Source organism: Adiantum capillus-veneris, chromosome 2 (genome assembly GCF_014529385.1).
Source record: "Adiantum capillus-veneris isolate H3 chromosome 2, ASM1452938v2, whole genome shotgun sequence".
In the NCBI taxonomy this organism is placed as follows: Eukaryota; Viridiplantae; Streptophyta; class Polypodiopsida; order Polypodiales; family Pteridaceae; genus Adiantum; species Adiantum capillus-veneris.
Genome location: NC_140932.1, coordinates 157,601,501 through 157,613,740, shown reverse-complemented (window position 1 = coordinate 157,613,740; position 12,240 = coordinate 157,601,501). Strand labels below are relative to the sequence as shown.

At 42.6% G+C, this 12,240-nt stretch overlaps 1 protein-coding gene and 1 pseudogene across 1 annotated transcript; one reads left to right on the top strand and one right to left on the bottom strand.

Moving 5' to 3' along the window:
• Positions 1-1,169: 1,169 nt before the first annotated feature.
• Positions 1,170-4,379, bottom strand: LOC147463932 (dnaJ protein homolog 2-like). Its single transcript, XM_086491992.1, has 7 exons — positions 4,035-4,379; positions 3,551-3,725; positions 3,240-3,390; positions 3,025-3,158; positions 2,205-2,347; positions 1,909-2,107; positions 1,170-1,582 (listed from the first exon to the last, which is right to left on the bottom strand). The coding sequence occupies exons 1-7, from the start codon at positions 4,182-4,184 to the stop codon at positions 1,254-1,256; spliced, it is 1,281 nt and encodes a 426-aa protein (XP_086348118.1). The 5' UTR covers positions 4,185-4,379; the 3' UTR covers positions 1,170-1,253.
• A 1,014-nt stretch (positions 4,380-5,393) lies between these two features.
• Positions 5,394-7,707, top strand: LOC147463931 (uncharacterized; annotated as a pseudogene).
• The last annotated feature ends 4,533 nt before the right edge of the window (positions 7,708-12,240 follow it).

Genomic DNA, 12,240 nt, shown 5'->3' with positions numbered 1-12,240 from the left:
GAGCACCATTAAAATGAGACAGACTGATGAGATCTACCCTTAGTTTTTTAGGAACTCCAAAATATTAGTTGGTTAGTCCATGTCCACACAAAGACCGCACAACCGAAAAGATAAATCCTTCAAAACTTTCGCCCCGCAAACTCAATGAGCAAATGACGTGTTCATGTCATTTGCTAATATTCACCAACATATTTTCCGCGATCACTTTTAGCAACTTCAACTCAACATTGAGCAGTCTTTCAAAAATTGTTTGTGATGTTTTCAACATGCAGGCTGAGACTAATGTCCTCCAGCCCAGATATATTTTCCAACTTTGAGGACCATCAAATCAGCAAAAATGTTGTGCTATTACACGACACCATCTTCATCACCTCTTTAAGCATCTGCACCTTGTTTCAAGGAGCACGGCAAAAAGCTTCGCAAGCAAATACCAAGACCTCAAGATAGACAGCACACAGGATGGGGCTTGGTGCCTAATATCCATCATTAATGTTTCAGAGGAGTAAACTTGTCATCTTAACGAAAGGCCTAAATGGCTCCTCATTGTCCATGCCATAAGTCTGAGCATACCAAAAGGTTGTCACAACAAAAATTGAACAATGAGAGAAATTTCGCACCTCTACACTGATGTATGAGCATGAAATCTTGTCTCTTCAACATAGTTTCATGGCTAGGGTATGTACTTATCAAGTGCACGATGTAGCACAATAAATTTACTTTAAACAAAATAGACCACCTCTACAATGGCCATAAATGAGCAGTAGCACAAATGCAAGATACCGTAATTCATCACAACTAGCAGCAAGCAATATGACCAATAGAAATTAATAGTGCCAAATGCAAGATCCCCTAGTTCATCACAACTAGCCGCAAGCAGCAAAACAAACAAACAAGGACACCTGAAGCAATCACCTGAAATAAGCAGCTCAGTAATCACCATAAACAGGCAGCCAAGGAGGCAAGGAAACTACTTCGTCATGAACCACAGTTCAAAATGATTACAAAGTAATAACGCATTGAAATCTGCAAGACATTCGTTAGCCATATTATTGCCAGCCAAGCATTCATGATCACAAACATCTCCAAAGCCACCCGCTGTCGCAAAACCTTTCTAACCGATTATACCCTTAATCCCTTGAAAAAGAAAGCCATAAAAATGACAAAAAGTAGACACAAAACAAGTATCACATATGAGCGCCTTCTCAAAAGGTGTATATGCTTCAAAATACAATACAATAAACATCTCAACAGAACTACTGTTGAGTACATTGAACCCTTTGACCTCCCGCATCCTCATCATCATCCTCTTCATAGGCTTCTGCTTGATGCTGTTGTTGCCGTCGCCTTGTTTCCTCCTCCATGTTCACATCATACAAAATAGTTTCCTCACACTCATCAACGGTCGCTTGACTCAATTTGGGTGCTGACCTGGATGGTAAAATGGCTTTCAGGGACAGGCACTGGTCGGGAGAGAGGGCCCCGGCCTCCGGAAACTCCACTTGAAACTGGATGTAAAGGTTGCCCTTCATGATAGGCCTCTGATACATTGGCATTCCCTCATGATTGATACATTTGCTTTGCCCTGTGAGATGCTCATATAGTAAGTAAAATCCAACACTATGGACCCAAAAAAACCATAACGAACACCACCACCAAATACACACACACACATATAAAAATACCTAGATGAATCTAGGATATGCCAAGATACACCTTTGAAAGAAAGTGCAAGGTATAAACCCATGGTAGTCATCCACAAGTCAATATAGCCATCAGCTACATCATACATACAGCTCCATTATGCATACATACATACGTACATATGTAGATAAAACACATGCCGTGGGTCTTGTTTAACACCATCTATTAGTATTCCCAACAATAGCTTTCACTTAATAGTAAATATACCTGGCTTGATCACCTCCCCTGGGTTGGCCTTAACAAGCAGCTGCCGTCCATCAAGGTGAGTTAGTGCAAATTGAAACCCACACAATGCCTCTGTCAGCGTGAGACTGTGGTCAACAAACAAATCATCTCCTTTCCTCTTGAACTTTGTATGATCCTTCAATTGAAGCACAAAGACTATATCTCCAGTTTCAGTGTCAGGCTGAACCATTCAATGTTCAATCATCAACAGCAGGTTAGCCCAAACCAGAAAAAACTACAAGGAAACCGATCCAATTTTTGCATGTAACAACACGCACCGCCTCATCTGCTTCACCTCTAAAGACTATTTTCTGGCCATGCTGCTTTCCTTTCTCCACATGCACCTCCAGCACTTTCTTGTCCTGCATCACTTTGCCACCTTTGCACTGACCACACTTGTCCCTTTCACTGATGCTTTCCCCTGACAGTACCCAAAGGAACGATGTTCAAACCTTCACTTTGTAATAGTGAAAAGAAGAACTGGAGGACTAAGCAGAAAAGCACATTAAGTTGCCAACAACGAGAGGCATGTGGCATGCAACACAAAATGACTATCTGCTTATGACCACAACACAAGTTTCTCTATTTCCATAACGTATGTGAGAGGGAGGGAGGGAATGTACTTATGTCATCTACAGAAAGCCAAAACGACCTGCAAGACTAATCATTTAAGTGAGATATAATAATGTGTGAGTGCACATGTATACCTACATACATACACACTGTCTGTGTGTGTGTGTGTGTGTGTGTGTGTGTGTGTGTGTGTGTGTGTGTGTGTGTGTGTGCACGGCAAAAGGCCAGATGCCAGAGCCCATCAGAAGGGGGACTTTTTATCCGTATGCAACCTCCATGCAATCAACTCTTAAGTCTCTAATGCCAGTTACCAGCCCAGGTAGTCAAGATAAAGACATACTAAATAAAACAAAACCAAAAAAACAGGGAGCTTTTGCCATTCGTGACAATGGAAATCACGATCACAACAAATCCAAAACCGTGGTGTCTAGACTTCTTTACAAAAAGTATCCAGACAATCAGACGAATCATGTCCACATTCATGACAAACAATAAGTAAGAGAGAGTCAGTAATTTGGTCCCCACCTGACCCTTTGCAATCAGGACACACATGCTGCATTTGCTGGATCATGCCAGGTCCAATTTGGCGGATGCTTACTTTCATACCCTGCCCCTGGCAGCCTCCACACCGACCACTTGCACCAGACTTTGATCCCTTCCTGCACGTAACCATAATTTACAGTTATGCATACTTTGCATAAAAACCATAACAGAAACAAACTACGCAGACGCCGAGTCACCCTTTGCATTTGGGACACAATATATTTCTTGACAGCGAAAGCTTCTTCGAAGTTCCATTGTAAACATCCTCCAGAGAGACTTTGAGGGGATGCACCACATCTTCACCTCTACGCTTCCTGCGGCCTCTACTACTGCTACCTCTTCCAAAGTCTGAAATTAAAAAACATTAGGTAAGAGCAGCTGTTACGTGACTGTTTTGCAGGGCCTACCACTGCAATGACTCCCTAAAAAGATTCATTTTTATAAATAGATAATTCTTGTAATAGGCACATAATAGTTGGCGTATGAACATCGATGACCCAGGACCAACCTCCAAACGGATGGCTTGCACCTCCACCAAAAAATGACTCAAAAATATCAAATGGATTCATAGAGGGTCCTCCTGCACCCATGCCTTCTTTGAGTGCATCTTCGCCGTACTGATCATAAATATCCCTCTTTTCCGGATCACTTAGAACCTCGTATGCCTGTGCAAGCTCCTTAAACTGTGTCAAACCAACCATGAATGAGGAGACTACAAGAAGACCCCCTTGAAAAGATCATCAACACAAAAGCAAAGAACCGCATGTAGGAAATATGGCACAAACCTTCAACAACATGGACTATTGCAAGCACATATTATCGAATTAAATTATAAAAACAATTCAGCCATCTTACACTAACTGCATCTTATACATCCATCTAACAGTCTACAGACTATATTCAAATAACAAAAAGGACCGCTTTCTTGATATACGCAGATGAGAATCAGTAATACATCCACAAACTGTAGCTTCCACCACGAAGAAGATTACTTTCTCTGGATCGCCGCCTTTGTCGGGGTGGTTCACAATAGCAGCTTTGCGATAGGCCTTCTTGAGCTCGTCAGCCGAGCAGGTTTTGGGGACTCCCAGGATGTCATAGTACTTAGTGTTATCACTTTGGGCAGGACGGCGGCCAAACATGTTGAAACAGCTGGAGATAGGGTTATGAGGGCGAGAGGGTTTTGCACTTCTGTTGTATTAGAAAGCTCGTCTAGGTTAGGGAGGGTAAGGGCTACAGGAAAGGCAGACGAGTAGAGATGGACAGGTCGATCCCACGTGCTGATCTTCCACCACTCTCTGCAGCATCCGCCCGTTCCTTCCCGAGTAGAACGCAGGAGCCAGAAGAGAACAACTCGGTGGCTGTGAGATTTTAATATAGGCAATGCCGCACAATCTCGGCCGTCCATCGTCCTGAAATTTACTAAAACATTGAAATTCCTTATAGCATGCCACATGGTCAAGGCACTTGACACATTGAGCACCTTTGATCCGGATGTCAGGGCAATCTGGAGAGGGCTGCCCACCTCGTCACTAAATGACACCTCCAAAAGGAGGTGGGATCAACGCTGCAGGATGAAGGCAAATCTTACACCTTTGATGTTTAAAAAGAATCGTTAGGGGAATAAGGGAATCCAGCAGTCAATTTGCGGGGCTGAGCGCGGCCTCTAATTTTGGCAGCATGATATCAATAGCGCAGTTCACACTATTGCACTTGCAGTTCACAAGGCGCATGCTGGGAACTATTCGCAGAGAAGGAGGCGAGGCAGCAAGGCGGACAGGTGCCATCGTTCTCTCTCTCTCTCTCTCTCTCTCTCTCTCTCTCTCTCTCTCTCTTTCTCACACACACACACAGATTAAAGCTTGTGATTGGTCCCATCGTTCTCTCTCTCTCTCTCTCTCTCTCACACACACACACACACACACAGAGATTAAAGCTTGTGATTGACCAATCGGGGCACTCTCTCTATCTCCCTCTCTCTCACACACACATAGAGACATTCGACAGAGCTTGTTGACACACACATATAATTGTATGTAATTCACTTTCGCTCTCGAAATTGACTCACGCGTACACACACACACACACACAGGAATAATCCGGCAGCCGACCATACGTATGTGCGGAATCACACACACACAAAACACACCCACACACACACACTCGTGTGTATGTGAAGAATCAACTCTCTCCATCTCTCTCACACACACGCATAATTGCACGCAAAAATTGGCACACGATCGACTCTTTCAAGCACACCATTTACACCGATACACATACCATTCACACAATATGCACGCTAAAGCGAATGCGATTTTCTTTGCTTGCATTGTTGTAGTGTACTAGGCACCATGGCTGCAAATAGCGAGCCAAAATTGTTTGATGAAATTGTGCTTGAGGATGGGCGAAAAGCACGTATGTGTCTTGCTAATGATGCATGTCGGGCTCAGCACGTACGTTACTTGCGACGAGGGGACATGATGGATCATCTACTCGAAGTCCATGGGATAGAATGTGATATTCCAAAGCGCAAGGGAGGTCGTCCCCTTGGTTGTGTCGCTGCAAAGTTTCGAAGACCGGCATACGAGAAGCAATGTCGTGCACGATTCGAAGATGCTGAATATAAGTTCAAACGTAATGTAAAGGCACAGAAAGCGCGCGAGGTCAAGAAAGCAAAAAAAGCTTGGGATGCGCTCGAGGAAGATGAAAAAATATACGCAGGTTCCAAAGATAATTTTCTCAACCTCAAGGTAGCACAGGCCATGAAATCTTACCTTCGTGATAGTGAAGAACGAATGGCCAATATTCGAAGAACGATTGCAGATGGATTTGATAAGCACGTAAGTCCATGGTTATTTTGCATCTATTTTATTTTGTTAAAAATTCATATTAGCTTTTCTACTTAGACGTTACTCGTACTCAATAGAGACGTCCATGTGGGAAGGACTCCAAAAAATGTGAGGAGACGCACGATTCTAGTAACGAGGGCTCTGCAGGATCAACACCGGTACGAGCATAGGGTTGTATCAGTTTGTCTAGTCTGTTCTCGTTTGGAAAATGTACAAAGTTTCTTGAATGTTCATGTATTGCAGAAGAGACTTCAAACCACTGATGAACAAGGTCCTTTGTTGGCGCCTATGAAAATCCATGGCAAAAATGCTTTTCTTGAAGGGTCTCCCATATCCTCTTCTATGAGTCCGCTTCCCAAGGTAATTGCAAAATAGGCTGCGTGCATTTGTCTATACATGCATTGTGTGTTTTTTATGGCCATTCACCTAATATTGCCCTGAGAATTGATTGCGCATTTGTTTTTGTTAGTTCCGTTTTCGTGTGCAACGTCCCTCTCCGCACTTGGTTAGCGATTCACCACTACCAAGCTCTTCTCTTCCCCTCACGTTGTTGGTGACAAATAAATCTGTTCACATGGATGTCAAGACATCTAAAAGTACAGAAGGAGAGCTCCAATTGAAGGAAAGGTTAGTGGTTTGCATTCAATCACACATCAATGTCCACAATGTAGGATGTCATATTGCTAAGAGTTTAATGTGATATTAAAGGCTTGTATTCTCATTTTAGATTTGAGTCTGGAGGAAGTATTCAGTTTATTTCAGAGCACAAGAAATTGATCGTGGATGTAGACCTACTGCTAGTGGACGCCATAAGCAAGGAAAAGGCTTCCACTCGGAGGATGACATTATTTTGCATGTACGCATTTGTATCTCTTTAGAGAACATTGTATGCATACATTCTCAGTAAACAGCTTGCAGTTTTATCTTGACAGGTGGTTGGAAAACACTCTCTCACAAGACGTGCTTGATAGCTTGTGCTTCATTGACAGTTTGTGGTTTGACTTTTTGAAATCGGAGACGTCCCAAAGCGCTAAGAAGTTGCAAACCTATTTCAGTGGTGTGGATGCCAGCAAACATCTTTTTGTGTTCTTTCCAATTGTGGACAGGTACATTTGTCAACCAGGAATTCGTAATGCAACTTGTGCATGATGATCAATAACGTTATTGTCGTAGGGATCATTGGTGCCTTTTTGTGTTGTACAATAACGCAATCAAGAAGATAACAAAGTTTCCTTGGGAGAACCATGGAATCATGTACCTTAATTCCATGACATCGGATGACTCCGAAGAACATTTGCCTTTCGTTTATCGGTAATCCCTGATTTTGTATGAAAATAACATCAGGTAAGTATGTGTTTATGGAATGACTGTCTTCAAAGTGAGTGTTTTTATGCAGGGCATTGGAATTGATGGCTTCAAATTGCACGGCTCCGTCCTTGAAGGAGTTCATGGTCACGCCTAGAGATGAATTGGAGCATGGAGAGCGTCCTCGGGTATGACTAGTAATAAGCCTCATAGTCGTTTTTCTTTGCCTTACTCGTAGGACCTTTTGGGAGTCCAGGTCCCTCTACAACCTAATGTAGTTGACTGTGGCTTTTACGTCATGACATACATAAAGCGTCTTACTGAAGATGCCCATGGGAAACGGTCCAAGTCATTTGTGAGTTCAAAGTCCAACCTTTCATTGCGATTTTAGTGTTTCTCCATGTGTACTAATTTCATTAATCATTTTGTTTGTATGTTTGATTCTTATCTACGGTTTGCCTTGTGCAGTTGACAAAGACATGGTTCAAGCAAGACCAAGTGCAAGCGTTAAAGGAAGGCTTGAAGGCTTGGACAAAGAAGTGCATTAGTGGGACTATGGCTCAGGCTAGTTGAATTGAGAAATATAGCTCTAATGGTTTGTAACTTGGCATTTGCCATCAAACAAAAATGTAATATTGTCATTGTTGATGAGACAAGCCGCTTCGATGAAACGATGTAGACCACTTAATAGAGTGTCTTTTTACTTAATCGGAGACGTCTCATAAACCTTAGGGATTTCTAAACTATGTGTGAACTATGGGTAAACTTAGTGTGAACTCATTGTGAACTTAGGTGTGATATGTGTGTGAACTATGCCGTTAGCTCTGTGAAACTTTCCAAAGAGCAAAATGTAGGGAACCCTTGGTCTCATAAACCTTAGGGATTTCTAAACTATGTGTGAACTATGGGTAAACTTACTGTGAACTCATTGTGAACTTAGGTGTGATATGTGTGTGAACTATGCCGTTAGCTCTGTGAAACTTTCCAGAGAGCAAAATGTAGGGAACCCTTGGTCTCATAAACTATACATAAAGTTGTGTGAAAAATTGCAGAGAACAAAGTGTGAACCATGTGAAAACGTATGATACTTTCAAGAGACCGAACCTTGCAAAAAACGTGGTCATATATTATGCAAGTCTTGCATTACTTTGCATTCATTGTGACCAAAATAAGCCTCCATTGGGAGGCTATAACATTATTGAGAACCTCTCCGTTCTCTTGCATGAGCACAAAACTTCGCTCTTCTTGTGGAGCAAGACCAAGTTTACAAGTTATTATCTTAGCAACAATACAACTCGGCACATCGCATATTCGCACCACCTTGCCAATAAGGTTTTGTTCGCTCCCTTTTGAGGCTAAAGACAATGAAAATGGTAACAAGGCATTACAATTGAAGCATGTGATTGTCTCCTTGGGGTCAACCACAAAGGTTTTTGTGTGGCAATGTGGACACCACACTCGTTGGGTCTTCTCTAGCCTTATGCGACTTCTTCCTCGTTGATGCTTCCGCCTCAATTGTCCAATAAGGCGTGACGGCTTGCAAGGTTCACTGGGAGGCAGTTCTTCACTTGCTTGAGTGGTTGGAGCTGGCTCATGCTTCTGTCCATGACCAAGACGTGTATTTGTAACATGCTCTTGTACTTTTCTAATGCTTCCTTTTAGTGGCAAATCAATCTCTTTGGGAGCATATCCACCTGAAAGAATGTCTTTGCAAGTGGCTAGTCGATGCAAGTAATCCTTGATCTGAGTTTCATTGCAATCGTCCAATTGTATCTCTATGTTGGAAAGAAAATGCCTCACCTCTTGGATAGATGCAATGACTTCACCTTGCACATGGACTTCACCTTGCACATGGACTTCACCTTCCTCATGCTCGTCCCCCTGGGAATTGAAGCGTTCTTTAATCATCAAATCGAAATCAAGGCAATTATCCAAGGAGGGAATAATGGGAACCAAATGCACAAAGTGCTTCTGCAATATGAGCCGCAAACCATATAAGTGTTTACATTCACTTGACAAATCCGGGCAGTCACAGTAATTGCTTTGCAGGCTCACATAATACCACTGGCTAGCATCACTACCGCTTTGCATCCTAAATAAAAATGTCAATTCATTCATGATGACCAATGTGGAAGGGTCAACCTCATATCGCCGTAGTATTTGCTCTCCCTCTTGTAGTCGTTTGGTATGTTGCTTCAATGAGCCTCTCTTGCTAAAGCGCCCTGAATCAACTGCGACACATAATGATGAATCCTATTACACAAATGTTCATGTATCATTCATGAAGGAACGCTAGATGCTCACCTATTTCTTGCTTTTGTCTAAAGAACTCAAGCAAAGTTCCTCCCATTCGAGTGCCACTTGTGGAGTCGCCCACAAGTGCATGTAGAAGCTCGACAACAGATATGTTGATTTGGGCATTAAGCAAGGTGTATTTTATGTATTGCCACAACCTCTCGACTAAATTGGTAGTGTCAACATTCCCATAGCTAAAAAGTCGTGCAAACTTAGGCCATCGTTGACGCCATGGGCAATCACGACCACACCATCCATTGGTAACATAACTTTGCACACTTGTAAATGAAGAGAAGTTACTTAAGAGCTCCTGATAATGATACTCAAAGTCTGTTTCAGAGGCACAATACATCAAAGTGTTCATTGAGGAGTATAATTGATCTTGGAGATGCTTTGGGACCTATGATCACCCACGTACAACAACAACATGTTAACGTTAATCAATGATGTATTCATAACACTCACATGTACGCATAAACATGTACCTTTGGAAGAAGATTCTCCACCCATGCTTTGTTTGCATGGAACCAACATATAATAATATGGCAATGAACTTGCATACGTATGTCGTCACTGTTATACTCCCAGCAAGCATCATCGGCCTTGATCACCTTGTCAAAAGCGTCAAGCTCCAATTGTGACTTATCTATTATAATTGATGTAGGCCGCACATTGCCCATTCTTTAAAAAACTGTTTGTAGAGTTATCTCAAGTGCCGTACTTTCTTGGTCCGATCCAGCGTCAGCCGTGCATAACATAAGCCAAATGGGTATACCGATGCCGTGTTGGTTTGGTAAGACAGCAGCATACAAGGGGAGACCAAAGACATTGGTCTTGAAGGTGCTATCAATGGCCCATGTGTTGTTAATGGAAAAGCGTCTGGCCATAGCAAGCATCCACTCATCCTGAATAACAAGAATGAATGGCCTATCCGCACGCTCGGGCGCCAAGGGATTGTATGGTTGAAAATAGCACACCTGAAAACTCCAATAGTTATTAGCAAGCCATTGCAAAGCTCCAAGAAGTTGCTTAAGAATAAGCAACAAACCTTTCTTTGTTTTTGTAAAAGTGCAACGTCCCTCAACATTGAAGTCCAATCATCTTTTGTGATTTTCCCTACATTCTTAAAATGCTAGTTTGATTAATTGTGGATATGAAGGAAAGACATCTCATTGAGAAGAAAGGAGTTTACCTTGATTGCGGATTTGGTACAACAACATTGCAACCTCCCTTGGTATCATAAAGAACCTATAGATTACTTGCTCGATAGGAGAGCATCTCTCACATTGTAGCTTCTCCTTTGATATTGACATTCTTGCAACATGCCGTGAGATTCCCACATCGAATAAATCTTCTGTGCAACATTCAATCACATTAGGGTGAACCGGCAAATAATACAAATCCGCACGCGAGCCGAGAATGGTGGCCTTCATGATGAGGAAACAATGACACCGTAGCAGAGTTGGTCTCGTGATCACAATGGACCCGTACTCGAAATGAGCAACCGCATCTCTTTGACCTCCTCTTTCTCTTTGTGGTCTCCCTCCTGCGTGGCTCTCTCCCCCTATGGCATGCATAATCGACCACAATGCTTTTCTCATTGGTACCCTTGATGGTAGAGCGGACCTTTACAAGCCGCACCTTATGCTCAATCATAATTTGGTTCAGGCATACACTTAGAGTAGAAATGTCTAGCCTCTTTTGATATGGTATAAGAGGAGACCTCCCTCTATTTGTTGGAAGATGGGATTGTGACATGGAATTACTTGTACTTGAACAAACACATGATGATAGTAAATCCTTCACATAAGCCAAAGGTATGCCATACCTTTTAATATCCATGGACCACATCTTGTTGAGGTTTAGAAGAGTCTCGGATACCTCCAGGTGGGACCTTTCATCCTCGCTTAAGTGACATGATTGCACAATTCCCTCCCACTCTTCTATGTACACTACCCTTGGTGACGACGCACTTTTCAAGCACAAGTAGCCTCCTCCATCTGACTCCCTCTTCAAACAAAGTGCATCTGTCATCCTCCTCCATCTCTTTAAATCAAGCAAACCCCGGAGATCACATTCCTTTAACTCCTCCAAGGTCATAGGGTTATCTCTTTGTAGGACAAGCCTCATCATTGCATGAGTTTTGTTGTCAAAAGAGTAGAATGTACGAGAAGTATAGTTGTATGGATCAAGCGTTGAGAACATATGTTGAGTGCTATGTTGCCATGTGCCCATGCAATGATCCATATGGCCTATACTTGTTTCCTCATGATCGGCTGATTCCTTGGAGCTTGCGTAACCATCATGCCCTTCTCCTGTATCGTGAGAGCTAGAATACTCCTCACAACTTTCGTCTGAAAATATGTGACTTGTAGCTCCATTCTCCTGAATGTCCATGATCCCCTAATAGAAAAGGCTTGATATTGTTCACATCTAGTTCACTCTCAGATCACACCAAATAAACTCTTAGTTCACTCGAACACAGCTCACACATGGTTCATGGCAAAGGGAGAGGAAAAAGCAAAGCGTGTAAAGTAGATTTGAATCTTTGCAAGTGGTGGGCTCTCCCTCATTAAATGGCCCTAACATTGGCAGCTTGCCCCCGAAATCGTGCACTTTTTGAAGTCAGAACATAGTTCACACCTAGTTCACACTAAGTTCACACGAAGTTCCCGGCTAGTTCACACCTAGTTCAAAAAAAAATGGACGGCCAAGATTTTTGCCGCTCGTGATGCCAATCTTGCAGCGT

Bases quoted from the DNA above. Each gene is read 5' to 3' on its own strand.
- LOC147463932 (XM_086491992.1), bottom strand. From the start codon at position 4,184: ATGTTTGGCCGCCGTCCTGCCCAAAGTGATAACACTAAGTACTATGAC. The intron at 2,108-2,204 runs GTGCGTGTTGTT...TGAATGGTTCAG, and splicing joins GAGGTGAAGCAGATGAGGCG to CCTGACACTGAAACTGGAGA. The intron at 1,583-1,908 runs GTATATTTACTA...AGCATCTCACAG, and splicing joins AGGGGAGGTGATCAAGCCAG to GGCAAAGCAAATGTATCAAT.